This window comes from Homalodisca vitripennis, unplaced genomic scaffold, assembly GCF_021130785.1.
Source record: "Homalodisca vitripennis isolate AUS2020 unplaced genomic scaffold, UT_GWSS_2.1 ScUCBcl_192;HRSCAF=1557, whole genome shotgun sequence".
Taxonomy (NCBI): Eukaryota; Metazoa; Arthropoda; class Insecta; order Hemiptera; family Cicadellidae; genus Homalodisca; species Homalodisca vitripennis.
The window spans coordinates 333,947-351,126 of NW_025776354.1; the positions used below are offsets into that span (position 1 = coordinate 333,947).

The 17,180-nt window shown below is 31.9% G+C and overlaps 1 protein-coding gene across 12 annotated transcripts; it reads left to right on the forward strand.

Annotated features, from left to right (window-relative positions):
- The first annotated feature begins 1,932 nt into the window (after window positions 1–1,932).
- On the forward strand, window positions 1,933–7,309 carry LOC124370485. 12 transcript variants are annotated; one of them, XM_046828768.1, is made up of 6 exons: window positions 1,935–2,049; window positions 3,170–3,330; window positions 3,534–3,581; window positions 3,791–3,838; window positions 4,046–4,093; window positions 6,932–7,084. In XM_046828768.1, exons 2-6 carry the CDS (start codon window positions 3,177–3,179, stop codon window positions 7,003–7,005), a joined length of 372 nt encoding a protein of 123 aa, XP_046684724.1. In that variant the 5' UTR covers window positions 1,935–2,049; window positions 3,170–3,176; the 3' UTR covers window positions 7,006–7,084. The 12 variants fall into 12 exon arrangements, with proteins under 12 accessions (XP_046684729.1, XP_046684730.1, XP_046684735.1 ...); XM_046828772.1 differs by lacking the exon at window positions 6,932–7,084 and adding an exon at window positions 6,143–6,225; XM_046828767.1 differs by lacking the exon at window positions 6,932–7,084 and adding an exon at window positions 5,739–5,827.
- Window positions 7,310–17,180: the final 9,871 nt, after the last annotated feature.

A 17,180-nucleotide genomic window follows, 5' to 3' on the forward strand; every position in this document is an offset into this window, starting at 1 on the left:
TCGTGCGAATAAACATCAATGGATTATTAAAAAATGTTAAGAGACGTCCATGGGAAACATGGAATGTTATACGCACACCAAAAACTAATACGAAGTTATTTAAAACATTCACGAATAACATTGATTGTTCAATGAATAGCAATTCCTTCACTTCAGAACTGTATAAAAATGGTTAAAACTTTCTTAAGTGTTTTTATGAATACAAATTTGGTATCTCTGTAAATGCTCGATATATTTTCAAATATTATTCAAATACCACAAAGATGTTGAGAAGCAACGCTACTGGTACAATGTCTGAAACACAATCTTCAATACTGTAAGTACCCCATGATTTCAATAATAGAACATAAGTAATATAATTGGGTTTATTTTATTTCTTCCCATATCCGCTAAATATTATTTATCCTCATATCCGCTACAAATTTATGAGAGCTTCCTGTTTACATGAAAAACTCCAAAGATGATGAGTTTTAGAGACATTATATATAAACAAGGCAACAAATGAGGAATTTTTTTAAGATTTTCTAATCTCATAATTATGCGTAGTAAGTACTTTATATTATTCAATGTAATAAATCATACTGATGCAGTTTATACAAATTAATAGACCAAATACTAAGACAAGAGTCAATTACTGTTGCCATAAATATAAACTTTTTGATACATTTTCTTGATTGTGCCAACAAGGCAAACACAGCGTTTGGGTCGAAACTATAATTCACTCTAAACAGGGCTGATACACGTGCAAATCCAAGTAAATTGTTTGCGACACCTCGGGTAACGGTTACTTTCTTTATAATAATTTTGGTCGTTTACCGGATTTAAACCTTACTGAAATTATATATATATATATATATATATATATATATATATATATATATATATATGTAGTAGAGTGGTAACGGAGAGAATAAGTACTCTATGCGAATCAGTCTTTATAGAGGCTAGGGACATCTAAATCTTAACTAAATCTTAACTAATAGTAAATTACATATATATATATATATATATATATATATATATATATATATATATACATATATAAACATAAAAAATTGCAATTCTAACAAATACGATATGCGTGCAAGGAAAAATTTTGGATCCAGCAAGTTATATTAGGTGTTAACTGATTACAAATGTGATATGCATCATAGATATGTAGTTGCTCAGAATGGAAACTGAACTGTGTAAAGATCCAAGATAACGGTAAATGACATAAGTTACTTGGAGAAATTGAGACTATATAAATGTTTTAATCAGGTCCCTCTAGTCGCCCCCCAGACAACTATACCAGTTTAGGAGGGTTTACTAGACATTTTTCTGAATAGAAAATTGCTTTACACGCTTTTATTCTGTAGTAATATTCTCGGCATTCAGGTTGAATAGGTTCACTTATACGTTTGGTTTATTTAGCTATGGATTTCTCGATTTCGTGTTTCGTGTGAAATTTAGTGAACTTTTTTACTGATATTTTTACAAGTAACAATAATTCAGACACTGTTCTTACAGTAAAATTACGTTTAATAGATATTATAAAACTTATTCATCTTTAAAATATTAAATTTTAAATTTAATGTCGCATTGACTATTAAAAATATATGTAGACCTGTTTTAGTAATAAAAGTTTACTGGTGTAATAAGCACAGTAAGCGTTCTGCCTACATGAGCATCTTTATATTTTAATTGAGTGTATCTTTCTTACCACTGCACATTTCATAGCAATAAACCTTTCTATTAATTACTCATTGCTGTTTCAGAATAGGAAACGATATATTTGCTGTTTCACCTTTAAGTGGGCATTTAAAATAATGTTTCACTTATTAATCACATAATCGCAATTGAAAAAAACTGAACGAACTTGAACAAATTTTAGTAGTAATTATTCTTTAAATAGCTTTTTAGTAGTAAGATATTTAAATAGAGAATAAATGATGATGAACTGCAGTAAATGGGACATAGATAATTATGAACTACACAAACACGTGCAATCTTTGTATATAAAGCAGTGAATATCAGACGTTCATTATCAACTACAGTCCCTGTTTTTGGGTGTTAATATAAGCTAACTTACCACTTTATTTTTAATAATTGATACTGTAAACAGGGTGTACATTAATTACAACTACTAGTTTACCAGAAACTTATTTTTGGAGGGCTTACATTAAAAATGGACATCCTTACAGAATAATATATTCCTGTAAATGCTTATAAAGGGAAGTATATGGTTTTAGTGTTGAGGCGTTAGCCTAAAGTGCCTTAAACTATATGATTAATTAGATTTGTTAGCTTTATGCCTAAATTTTCAACTAATCACATAATTAAGTTGTTTACAAATATTGTTTGAATAAATACAAGACTCAATTTAAAAATTATATATATATATATATATATATATATATATATATATATATATATATATATATATGTTATGTGTGTGTGTGTGTGTGTGTGTGTGTGTGTGTGTGTGTGTGTGTGTGTGTGTGTGTGTGTGTGTGTGTTTCAAACATCACTTAATAAGAAAAAGGTAAAAGCTTAATTTTTTCGATATATCTCGAACTGAGTGAATGCAAAAGTTAAAGTGAAATTTTAGTTATGTTACACACATAAAAATATGTTTCATGAATATCTAACAACATGACTATTTTCAATTTAGTATTAGTAGTTTCTAGATTAAACAATATTTCAGGTCTTGCATTTGTTGCATGATACTGGTCATCTGCTGCCATTCAACTTTTAAATTGGCACACCAGAGCTTCAGATAGTTCTGAAGCGTACATAAATACAGCTTTTAAAATTGGACCAAAATAATTGGTGTTAGAATAATATAAATTATACATATTGATTCCTTGTATATTTTTTAAGTTTATAGTAAAAATGTTAAAAGACATTTTAAAAAATGGCCCACTTATTGCACCTTTATTATTACAAAAGAAAGATTTTTCATAATTATTTAAAAGTTATTTATGGGGTGATATGAGAGCCTTAACAAGCTCAGTGCATTTTCCAGCTCCAACTTCTCCCATTTTGAAATTATTGACGGATATCTCTGTGTCGCAATGAAACCATGATGTGGTATATTGTGCTAGTCGTGAGCCTCATCAACCGCAGACCTGTTTCATCTGCTTTTACTCCAATTATATTACTTACGACATAGATCTGTCTGTTGCAGTGAAACCATGATGTGGTCTGTATTGCTATTCGTGACTCTCTGCATGGTCCTAATGGAGGTTATCCCATCCTCTCAACTACCAGCTGAGGATAATGAAATGTTCGCCTTCCAAAATGGACATTTAGGAGACGGGCCGCCTGGTAAAAGAGATGTGAGTTTTGGTAAGTACTCAAATTAGTAATATTAATACACACTAAGTACTTTATAATATGATGGCATAATTTAAACAATAATATACCCAGTGCAGAGCTAAATATCTCCTTAAAAATGTCTTGTTAAAAGAACTGAGAAAAAGTTTACGAAAGGTGCTGTTAGAGTATTAAATTTTCAGTTTTTGAGGATAATGATATGTTCGCTTTTCCAGATGGGCAATCAGGAGACGGGCCACCTGGTAAAAGAGATGTGAGGTTTGGTAGGTATTAAAATTAGTAATATTAATACAAACTAAGTACTTTATAGTATGATAGCGTAATTTCAACAATAATATATACAGTGCAGAGCTAAATATATCCTTAACAATTGTCTTGGTAACAGAAATGAACTAAATTTTACGAAAAGACGCCGTAAGAATATTAAATTTTCAGTTTCTGAGGATAATGATAATTATGTTCGCTTTTCCAGATGGGCAATCCGGAGACGGGCCACCTGGTAAAAGAGATGTGAGTTTTGGTAGGTACTCAAATTAGTAATATTACTACAGACTAAGTACTTTCTACAATTATAGCATAGCTTATACTATAATATAAATAGTGCAGAGGCTTATATCTTCTTAAAATTTTACTTATAAACAGAACTGAACTAAATTTTGCGAAAAAAAACGCTGTAAGAATATTAAAATTCCGGTTTCTGAGGATAATGATATGTTCGCTTTTCCAGATGGGCAATCCGGAGACGGGCCACCTGGTAAAAGAGATGTGAGTGATGGTAAGTATTCAAATTATTAGTATTAATACAGACTAAGTACTTTATAATGCGATAGCATAATTTAAACCATAGTATATACGGTGGAGAGCTTAATATCCCCGCAAAAATTGACTTGTTAACAGAAGTGAGCTAAACGTTACGAAGAGGCACTATAAAATTCTTATATTGCTTAGTCCTAATTAGATACTAAATTGAAGTATATTTTTTGTAAAATTTTTTAGCACTTGTAAGTCTATAATTCTTAAGAGGGAATGGGAACCTAGTTTACGATTACGTAATTGTCGGATAAACCTCATTCCTCAAGGTAAACGCATTACACCTATTCAGCTACGGTTAGTGTATGTTACGTTAGGTTATAGGTAATGATAGATTGGTTTTTGTTAGCTTACGTGTGATAACGTAATTTACACGTAGGTGATATTCACTGCTGATTTACCAGCGCTGATAAATCCATATCTTGTGATGTTAGCTTCTCACTTTTGGAAAATCGTAAAATAATTATCGTTTGATTTTTACTAATAGTTCCCTTCTTATATACATTTTTATTTCTATGTAAACATTTAAAAATATTCGTCGTATTATATTCTGATTTGAATATTGTTGAACATGGAATTTATTTGTTAAAATACTATTGTGTTATGTTTTTAATTCTTGGTTTGGCTCCTGTTTCTAGGTTTAATTAAATCAGTGTGTTAATGATAAAGAGTTCTAGGATCTCAACAATTAAAAAATGAACACTGGGTTTCCTGTTTTATTTAAACATAGAACTACTTGGAAGGGAATTGAGGCAGATTAATATTATTATAATATATTATATAACTGTATATATTATATTTAGAATCGCCTCGTATCGGCATTGAAAAATAAATGGCTGCGTAAATAGCGGATATTCATACGGTAGGCAGTTGAAAAGTATGTTTTATCCAAAATAGTATAAAACTTGACATATGTAACTTAATTATTTATTTAAATTGTATTGTCAATTTTTTATATCTTACGTAACTCCTACTTATTATTACTTTATTTATATTTTTCTGGTAACACTAGCTTAATTCGTAAATTTTAAGGGAAATAAAAGCGATAAAAAATTTAAATAAATTAATAATTATTCTTGTTTGAAATTTTTGCCTTTTAAAATTTGTTATTAATTTAACATTTAAGTTCAAATGTTATAAAATATTTACATACCAAAATTAGTTTCATGTAATTATAAGTGCATGATGTAATGAATCTCTGTTAAAAATAGGAAAAAATTGTTTAATCAACAGTCGAGAACAGAAAATATCCTTAGTATCATTGCCCTCATGTGAACTAGTAGCACAAGATTGACCACGAGATGTCATAGTTCTAGGCCTATGGTGTATCTCTGTGCATTTTCTCATGTTCCATGTACTTTGTTACGTATAATCAAGATGAAACTTTTACAATTAGAACAATTTATTACCAATCGCAGTCAGACGCCAGTACATCCTCCGGAGTCTCGGCTGTGTTGGCCTAAAGCCACGGTGCCCAACAAAATAGTATTACAGTAGCTCAAGACTGGCCTTATTGTATTGCAGCTCTAATCCAACTTATGCTTGTTTTTCTTGGCCTTGATACTTGTACTTTTTGAACAATACTGTATAATCACGGTGAAGTTTTATAGAAATAGTTAACGACAAGGGCAGACTTTTGCACGGAGAGGATTGTTGGCCTCCGTCATTGTGCAGAAGACGTTAGTAACGTAACAGCTCAAGACTAGCCTTATTGTATTGCAGCTCTAATCCAACGTATGGTTGTTTGTTCTTAGCCTTGATACTTGTATTTTGTGAAAAATACTGTATAATCACGGTGAAAATTTATAGAAATAAATAACGACGAGGGCATACTATTGCACGGAGAGGATTGCTGGCCTCCGTCATTGTGCAGAAGACGTTAGTACTGTAGCAGCTCAAGACTGCCCTTATTGTATTGCAGCTCTAATCTAACTTATGCTTGTTTTTTCTTAGCCTTGATAGTTGCACTTTGCGATCAATACTGTATAATCACGATGAAGCTTTATAGAAATAGTTAACGACAAGGGCAGACTGTTACACGGAAAGAATTGTTGGCCTCCGTCATTGTGCAGAAGACGTTAGTAACGTAACAGCTCAAGACTGGCCTTATTGTACTGCAGCTCTAATCCAACTTATGCTTGTTTTTTCTTAGCCTTGATAGTTGCACTTTGCGATCAATACTGTATAATCACGATGAAGCTTTATAGAAATAGTTAACGACAAGGGCAGACTGTTGCACAGAGAGGATTGTTGGCCTCCGTCATTGTGCAGAAGACGTTAGTAACGTAACAGCTCATGACTGGCCTTATTGTATTGCAGCTCTAATCCAACTTATGCTTGTTTTTCTTAGACATGATACTTGTACTTTTTGAACAATACTGTATAATCACGGTGAAGTTTTATAGAAATAGTTAACGACAAGGGCAGACTTTTGCACGGAGAGAATTGTTGGCCTCCGTCATTGTGCAGAAGACGTTAGTAACGTAACAGCTCAAGACTGGCCTTATTGTATTGCAGCTCTAATCCAACGTATGGTTGTTTGTTCTTAGCCTTGATACTTGTATTTTGTGAAAAATACTGTATAATCACGGTGAAAATTTATAGAAATAAATAACGACGAGGGCATACTATTGCACGGAGAGGATTGCTGGCCTCCGTCATTGTGCAGAAGACGTTAGTACTGTAGCAGCTCAAGACTGCCCTTATTGTATTGCAGCTCTAATCTAACTTATGCTTGTTTTTTCTTAGCCTATATACTTGTACTTTGCGATCAATACTGTATAATAACGATGAAGTTTTATAGAAATAGTTAACGAAAAGGGCAGACTGTTGCACGGAGAGGACTGCTGGCCTCCGTCATTGTGCAGAAGACGTTAGTACTGTAACAGCTCAAGACTGGCCTTATTGTATTGCAGCACTAATCCAACTTATGCTTGTTTGTTCTTAGCCTTGATACTTGTAATTTGTCAAAAATACTGTATAATGACGATTATGTTTTATATAAATAGTTAACGACAAGGGCAGACTGTTGCACGGAAAGGATTGTTGGCCTCGGGCATTTTGCTTACGACGTTAGAACTGTAGCAGCTCAAGATTGGCCTTGAATCGCACCACTAAGCCCACGTTCTGCTTGTGTGTAACTTTGCCTTAGTCTATAAACTTTGTGAATAATTCTGTTTAAGAATTGCTAGTTATTTTTTCCTTGTATTGATCATAGATGTAATATTTTATACTATCATGATAATGGAGACGTTTTTTTAGTCACCTTGCAATCCTGAATGTTTTTTTCAATAATTTCTTCATTATCTCTGTACAATATATACGAGGAAGACCAGTATCTAAGTAATCTTATAGCCTGGCTATACTTATGTTAATACATTGTGGGAGTCGAAGCTAATTGTGAACGCCTCAAAGGTACTATCGCACGAAACACCGCCAGCTCATGGCACAATATTAATTATTCGTGATTGATCACATTGGTAGCAAACACGCTTAGAGCTTTTTCAAACATTCCGTCTGATTTTCTGAAGTGAGGATATAACCAAGATTTAACCTGCAGTATCTCGTCTCCCTGCTTTGTTTGAGGAGAGGGTACCAAAGACTAAATACAGAGTGCTGCGTTTATCTCCGTTAAAGTGTGGATCACATAGAGGATAATTGATACACCGTTTCTACGGTTGTATATTTAAAGTTAGCTATGACTATCTACTGTGGAGACACTATCAATGTTGAAAAACAAGCCTCTCCACCATCGGCATTTACGGTAAATCGGTGTCTGTGTAAACATACACGCAAGATAGTATTAGCCTGGCTTCCAGATAAAAATGGACTGCATTATCGGACGCTGGTTGTTAGGCTGGTATATTTTCCGGACAGAAATATTCTATTTCATAGCTATGCTTCCCGTAATGGAACAGGATCCTGCTCCGGTTTTCCGGTCTATGTAAAACTCTACTTTTTAATAATTTTAGTACTAGCAACGAAATAATGTATTGGGAATTGACACTCCACTCAAACGCTCAATCGTTATTGCTTGGTAGCTTAAAACTTTAGGAGAGGAGTGTGAAGTCAGACTCCTTATATGTAAGAAATGAGAAATTATCAAAAGTATTTTATATTATTCTTCAAATTTGTTACGTGTTATGTAATGGAAATCGCTGAGTTTGCATGCCAATACTTTAACTCTATATAGCTTGTTTCATTTTCGATTTATCCTGTGGACAGATAAACAAACAATCGTACAGGAAAGAAATGTTAACATTCACGGTGACCTAAAAGAGAGATCGTGTGAGCTTACATAGTATTAGGCTTCTATGACGCTTAGTCTAATTCAATGTTTGGACAGCACCATAATATAATTCATTTTGCCTATGTATAAACCTCATGCTAGGTTTTTTATCAGTACGCAAATAACATTCCTGGTAAGCAAACGAGGGTACTACCACAAAGGTGTGCAATGGAATCTTATATTGCCAGTAACTTCCAACATTAAGCACAATATATTATAATATATTTCTACTCTGATTTTAAAAGTGGCATTACAATATCACATGATAGTACACAGTTTGTTGAAATGCAAATAACAAGCAAAAATATTCGCTCTGCTAAATCCGTACTATTGACCTGCACTTATATCAAACGCAGTGACGCAGTTATGATTGGAAAAGCAGGATTTATGTGAGTGTTGAGTTTAGCTCCACTTTACCTTTCTCATATGTGCAGCAACTGAAATCAACCGTCTTCCACACAAGCAAATCTTACTTGAAATCAAATCTTCTAAACAGTACACAGCTATGGTGAGAAGGATGATTCAGTGACGCTGTGAATGTTAGGTGTTAAACCAACGCGGGGGGGTTTCCTTCTTTTTTTCGTTTTCGTCAACAAAATATTTTTGGATTGCTTTCGATGAGCATGACTCGAGATTTAAGAAGTCTGCAACAGCATCAGATTTTAGACGCTGCACTAAGAAGAAGGTGAACTCGAGCTAAAGTCAACATACGTATTGAATCAGTCCTTCCCATCTTATCTGCGTTATTGAAGATTCAGTAGCTCCACCGTGCTTTTGGATCGTGTCAGTCAACATCATAGTGCTTTTAGTTGTGCACCTGATGAGACATGAGTATATAGGGTGCGTAATGAAAATAATGACCATTATCTGGAAAATACATCATTTAATCATCCGATTGATAAAAATGGTAAAATACTTCAAAATAGTCTCCTCATGCATCAATAAACCTGCGTAGACAATTCTGCCACGCTTGGAAGCACCCTGGAACTCCTTCACTGGAACGCCTCTCAGTACTCTTATAACTTCAGCTTGGAGGTTTCCCACTGAATCCCAGTGCTTTCCCATCAGCTCTCTCTTCAGTCGGTGGAACAAAACAAAATCACACATAGCTATGTCAGGGCTGTAAGTAGATTGGGGCACCATGGAGGTCTTGTTCTTGGTAGGGTAGTTGGCAACTACGAATGCTATGTGGCTGGGGACATTTTCGTGGTGGAGCTTGAAGATGACTTTAATATCAGGCCGGACGTGGGCGATCTTGCATTTCAGTCTCAAGCATCTCCAGACAAAGGACTGCGTTGACAGTTTTTCCTTGCGGTACAAACTCAAAATGGAAGATTTCTCAAACGTCAAAGAAGACTAACAGCATTATTTTGATACGAGACATGTTCATGTGAACTTTTTGGGGTTCGGGAGAGGATTGTATGTTATTCTCCAAAACGACTTATTTTATTTCGTCATGAAACTGAAATTTCATTATTATCATTTAAAAAGAGGAATTTTAATATTTAAATTTAGTATTAGAATCTAATTATGCATTTCTAATATTGCATAATTTAAATTTGCCCATTATTATATCTTGTACTGTGAAAGAGAGCTCTGGCGTGGATTTCTGTAACTAATAGAATGAGTTACAGATTTCAAGAACAAATTTAGGTCACAACTGTTTGGTATTGTTTTTAATTTTTGAAATATATCAATCAAACCAAAAATAATCATTTTTTATATCTTAAATAAACATCAACGAGTAATGTGAACTGATTACGAATTTTTTGCTTACTAGCAACGCTAGAAAGATTGTTGTAAAACACAAATTATAAAATGCCTCTCATAACAATATATACATATTTTCTTTTTATTACGCGAAAAATTCAAATATCTATTGCTGTTTATTCAATACGAAATATTGTAAACTGATTCTCCCTGTACTCTTTGGGTACTAAGAGGATTATACATAGCACCTAACACGAATTAGTAGCTTTTACACAATACTTAAAAATACAGTGTATTAACTATATTTAATTTGTACTTATGTTAGCGCTACATATAAACTACTAATAATCGCTAAAACTAGGATGTAAACTGTTTTGTATAGCGAGAAATAGCAAGTAAAAAACTATGATTAAAATTAAATTAAAGTTACTCATCCTTGTAAGTCCTGGTCCTGGTCCTGCTTCTGGCCAATCATCGTGTACCTGGTGCTACTTCCACGACTAGCTGTGAGTTGAAAATTTGAAAAATGCAGCGCCATAAAACTTTAGACTTATTTTAAAACATTCAATAATAAATGCTATTTTGTTTCCAAGGATATAAAATAATATTGTACTGAAACTGCTGCTTACGTTTTAGCTTACGTTAGTGCTGACGTCACAACTACTAATAACGCTAAACTTTTGTTGTATGATTACCCCAACACATAAATTTTAGAGGCACAAATGGGTAAATAAAACTGAACTATAAAGATTGTTATAAGTTTCCCCCTCTCTGATAAATGTGTAACATTATTTTTGTTTGGATGCAATATCCAGGGAAACTTTACGACATGACATCTTTTACTATTTCTAATTATTCTACAATACGCGACACGACATGACATTTGGAAACTTCATTTCCGAATTTAAAAAAAAGGATAAAACTGAATACAAAAATTTAAAACATCATTTTAAAATTTAACCAATCACTAAATCCCTCTATGAGGCCTGGGGCGAGTTGTAATAGTATACAATCAAATTAATGTACACAAACTGGGTTGAGTTTCTTTTTAAGTGAAGTTATCTTTAAATTTGAAATACTTTTAATTTAATATTCTCAGGAATACATAATTATCCCAATTAAGTTCTGTACAATAATATTACGTTTACAAAAATAATCAAATTTATAATTTATTATTTTCGTCAACGGTAAAAAAGATAGCGCCACATAAAAATATTGTTGATCCTTACACGGTTAAGCTTTTTAAACCTATCAAAAAACAATTTCCACCTATTGTATGGTTAATAAAGTTCTTAACTTAAAATATAAATCTCCCAATTGATATTAAATATTTCTATGTTTCCATGAAGTCATTGGTAGACATTTAACTTTGTTCCTGCAACCTGTTAGGCCCAAAGAAGCTCACACCGTTTCGACTAGAAGTTAAGCGTCAACCTCTTTATGAGAGACTTACTAATTCATGCTGTTTGTTAAGTAATTTAGCAGCATTGTACGTATTAATTATTGAGTAATTCTTAACATAATAAATAACTTATAGAGTAGTTCTGTTCCGATTAAAATCATTTATTAAAATAATTATTATCTGTTTTATTCTTAAATAATAGTAACAAAGTTACTCTCAGTTACGTTTTATATTTATTTAAAAAAGGAATGTTTTAAAGATAAATAATTTTAATAAAGCTGAACTGTTTCCGAAACTAAATGTTTAATAACTAAAAGATGTGTTAAAAAATAAAAAATAATTGTTTGTACTATGACAGGAAACAAATAGAGGAAAATAAATTTAATTCTGAATGTCTGTGAAGGTTAACTTCAGAGCTCTGGTGATGATTTTAGAAACTAATTGGTTAAATCAACAATTACAGACCACATTCGTACTCAAATCTGTAACATATAGTTATTATTTTATTGAGTGTAAACAATTAAATGTTATTAAGATATGGATTTTATTCCTAAGTCAACTAGCATTCGTTTAATTGAAGTCATGTTCAATATTGCACTGCTATTAAATGTTATTATTATGAGTGATATCTCTAAGACATAATTAAGTAAATAGTACTCCAAGTATCTTTACACTATTTATGAGATATGTTTGAACGGATATTATATAGTTTGGTGGATGTGTCGAAACTGATTGTAAACTGATTCTTTCTGCACCCTTATAGTACTGAAAGGATTTGAAAACATAAATCTCATGTTCTTCTTAGCTCACAAAATATACGAAAGTTATTTGTTGATCAAGATGATCTTCCTCATTGTAAAAACTCTACTAATTTAAAAAGAGTTGAAACTAAATAGAAACTGTTTGACTGTTCACTGTAAATTTAAACTGCAATTATATAATTACTTAGGGACGGAAAATACTATTTTCTTGAGTTATTTAAAATGAGCATTTATTTGATATATATAATATTGTAAAGACAAGTTTAATAATATTTCGTTTAATTTTTAAATATTTTACCGTGATTTGTTTGAAATTATTAACTCCTGTATATGACTGATGAAATGAAAGCTATAACTGTTTTATATATATATATATATTTATATAGTCGATTTTGTGCTTAAAGAGGCATTTGATCATATCTGCACAGGACGTAAAGGCTTTCACCAAATTCATTATCTCTCTTTATTAAGAAACTACATCCATTAAGTTATTTTATTTGTAATACTTAAATCAAGCATTCAACGTATTTATAAAAAAATATGAAAATATAAATATAACATAATATTTATAAAATATAAAATATTACTATAAAAATACTTCAATAGTTTAGTTATAAACACGCTTGACTCAGAATAACACAATTTCCATTCATAACTAGCACCCGTGTATATTGAGACTATTGTTAGTAAATAGCACGTCCGATTCGGAACTCAAACTTTGAAGCTTTACGTGGTATAGCCGATTCGGTAAACAAATACTACCAAGACAGTAGAAGATGTCTACCAGGCACATTCTAGTAATATTTCTTTAGCATGTACCCAATAGATGAGAAGGTGCAGGTATTATAGTCCTGTCCTGAAAAGAATATTATAAAATTATTTAATTCGTAAATTTTTAATTTATGAAAGGAATAATGGAGTCCAATAAGAAAGTTATTTATTAAACTCTCGACAGGAGAGAGTTCTGGTTTACGATTCAGTAACTAATTCTTAAAGTTAAAAGTTATAGTATATTATTCTTTTATAAACTACCCTATAATGCTTTTTTTATATGTAATTGAAACAGTGTAACATGATATAGTCGATCACCGATATTATTATTTAGCATGCAAAGTTTACTAAAATTTCAATATTTATTCCATGAAAATACGTTAGAAAGAAGGCGGTTTGATGTAAGTAAAAAATATATAAGAAATATATTTTCTTGTATTGATTTTTCATCAAATATTTAAAAACAGGTCCAATTTCACCAAGTGTCACAATTTCGTTTGTGTTGTATTACAAAAACGATTCTCCCTGTATTCTTTGGGTATAGAGCGGATTATAAATAGCCTAAAACACAACATTTGCAGTATTAAAACAAAGCTATGACAACCTTAATAAATCTAGAAATCAACTCAATTTAATGATTAACACGTATTTCAAAGTTGTAATTTAGTAATGATGTTGTCAATGCAACTGTTCCGGTTTTCTGTCACTAAAACTAGGATGTGTAAACTGCTTTTGTAGTGTGAGATCGAGGAGCAGATGCTGTGATTTCAAAGGGAAAAAAAAGTAACTCATCTGTATGTTCTGGTCCTGGTCCTGGCCATATTGTATCCTGGAGGAGTTTCCCGGAGGTGCTCGAAATAGAACAATTTTCAACATAAACTGAGCTATAGAAAAATGACTGAACAAATCCTGTATCTTTTTGTTTCTATGGCTATACGTAATTTGTATATATTGTACTGTTGGGTATGTTTCAGCTGTTTCCCTATTTTCTTTTAATTTTCAACTGTGCAGTCATTTCTTACGCTGCGTCTATTACTTAAAGGCTATAAAATTCCCGTACAACATAGTCGTACATTATCTAGTTACAAATACATCAATAAACATATTTATATCATGCTTGTTTCGAAATCCAAACCACATGCACGTTTGACATGGCATGTTACTATACAGCTACATCTACAAAACCTACATAACATCCTATCAGATTCAAGTAGTCTGCCATACAATGCACTTTTAAATGTCCCCTAAGAATTATTCCTAACGTTACTTCACGAATTATAAGTAACATTTTTGAAGGAAACAGGATTATTTCCGACTTTTTACCATCGATCAGTGATACAATAAAATCAGTCTACTTAAATTCAAAATCTACAATCTGATCTCTTCTTCGGGAAAATGACTAAATCAATTCATAACTACAATCTAGGTTAAAGTAAACAAAAAAAAGCTAAAGCATCGACACGCTTAAGTCTGGAACTACAACATCCTTGTTGTGTGTCTATTCCATGCACCCTTACTCAAAAACATGCACTTAATAAAAACTAAATACTGATTATTACAACAGAACTACAGAATACATAAAATAGTTATTAAATTGTATAAACATTTAACACAGAATATTCCAACACTTATTCATAAACTGTATATTACGCTTCTGAAACTTATAGATTTATAGTAAAGCGTACATAATTCCGGTTGAACTATTACAGTGCAAATAAATTTCCATCCATATCAGAAGAATAAAATATATATTTAATTTATTTTTATACTGAATTTATAACGTTAATATGCCTTTCCTCTAAAATTCTTGTAAGCTAACTCACTTTTGGGCTAAGTAGGTGTTTATAATTTTCATTTTTCTGCAAGTTAAAAATATTTAAACGTACAGCTAGTTAATTAATCAAGAAGGTGTTGTTGCTACTGTGTCGCCAAACATTTAACAAGTATAAGTTTGCTCATTTTAATGTTACGTTTCCAGTGGGATAATACTTGTATGGGACTTCTAAAAACCTAGAATTCCAGAACCTGGAATGTCTGGTTTAAAAACGATTTTCTGGCTCAAATTATTTATATTTTTAATAGCAAATTTTAATTTACCTAAGTGCATCGTTTAAGAAGATATACAGGCATACATAATTAGGTTGAGAAGCCTATTTTAAAAAAACACGTATATTTCCGACCTTTATAATTAATCTATGACCTTGACAAAACATTTCCATAAATGCCCCACCATTCAAGAGACTAAATTTTGTGAGATTTATCCAGCTCCTAGAGGTGTTGTCGTGAGAAGGGAAGCCAGCTTTGAGCCAGCCTCTCTTATCAAAGCCGGTAAGGGGTGGCACACCCTTGTCTAGGCTGGCAAGAACCATTGACTCATAGAAAACGAACACTACAAACTCCAACAGTCATCTCCCGCAGTAGACCAGAACTACCGAACTAACCTTGTCGAATCTCGACATTTGAGGTTAGTGATGTACCGCTCCTGGATATACATAAGGTTGTATAGATTTAAGTGACATCAGTTTTTGCTGTACCTAGTGTGGGTTCAACCGGAAGGTATAAACTAACCAAAAGTGAACCCTCCGGGCGAAGTAAATGTGTAAATAGATTTTACTGTGTTAGAGCTAGCAGATACATTACATAAATAATTCTTCATAATTTTTTTTTTAGAGGAAATGAGTACACATCTTCAGAGAAACTAAATAAAATTTTCATTAAAAAACAAGATGTTAGGAACACAATTTATTTTAGGCTCTCTAAATATACATATTTGAAACTGCTCTCACTTTCAGATTTGTTTTCTCTAACATTCCATATACAGTATGAGAGAGACGTGGTAAAAAACACATATTCAATACAGTTATTTGAGTGATTGTAAAGCAATTTATAAAATATAATAAAATATAGTTTTAATAGCCTTCAGCTTAATCTTAACAATTATTAAATCTATTATTTGACACCATTGGTAAATTTGATACCTAAAAATTCAAGTATATGAACAATTATAATTCCTGAACTGGAAAGATATTAAACAAATTCAACAAAAAATAAAATTTTGTAGCAATTTTTAGGTTTCATTGATACTGTTATTTAAATTCAAATACTAACGAAGAAGTTTTTTATGTATGTTGTCGTTATTGCTACTATGCGAAAACAGCGTGCACAAACCAGAACTCGAACTCTGGCCCTTGAGTTGACAAGTTGAGACAGAATAACTCAGCTACGTCAGAAGACGTCTTTTAGACACATTCTGGTAATTTTTCAGCATATTCCCTATAAATATGGAAGTGCACCTTTGCATTAATATGCTATAATTATTATTGCTATATGGTATTAATAGTGCTATATAATGCAAAGATCTTATCATAAAAATAAATTGTAATGTAGTTCAAGCGAAAAGTTTAAGTATTTGAAAATAGCAACGGCACCCAGTACGGAATTACTGGATTGACTGATTTATGTTTCGTGTACAAAGAGAAATACAAAACAATATGGGTTAAAATAATGTTTGTTTGTTAAAATGGTCACAGTTATATGAATTATTACATGTAAACACTTAAACATAACCTACTCAGGTGTTTTTATTATTAATATACACTACCATGCAGTTAATATACACTACTTAGAACTCACTGTTAATATTTACCACACTACAGAAAACCGGAAAGATAGCTGTGAGCCTCAGGTAAAAAATGGGTTTCTTAAACAATTAAAAGTTATTATCAACTGTGTACACCAGTCCAAAATTCATAACGCAATTCAATATTTTGGTATGAAACCGTTAAGCCGATAATACATATACTTTCTGTGTACAGAAAGATTTGAAAACATCCCAAAAGGCACGCGAGGTGTTTTGGCAGCATGAAGTTCACCTACAAAGTTCGAGACAGAAAACTGTATTAGCTGCAAGAATTAAAAGATTAGTCACAAGAACGTTAGACAAAACTTATTCTAACCAGTAACGAGTAATAGACTTGCGAAAATATATATTATTTAAACTGAAAATAATAACGAGGCAGTTTTATGACGCTCAGACTTATTACGAGATTGGACGTGCACCATCATATATAACTCATTCTTCTCTATGTGGAAATTTCTTTTAAAATTTTATACCAGTTTT

Bases quoted from the DNA above. Each gene is read 5' to 3' on its own strand.
- LOC124370485 (XM_046828768.1), top strand. From the start codon at position 3,177: ATGATGTGGTCTGTATTGCTATTCGTGACTCTCTGCATGGTCCTAATG. The intron at 3,582-3,790 runs GTAGGTATTAAA...TCGCTTTTCCAG, and splicing joins TAAAAGAGATGTGAGGTTTG to ATGGGCAATCCGGAGACGGG. The intron at 4,094-6,931 runs GTAAGTATTCAA...GAAGTTTTATAG, and splicing joins TAAAAGAGATGTGAGTGATG to AAATAGTTAACGAAAAGGGC.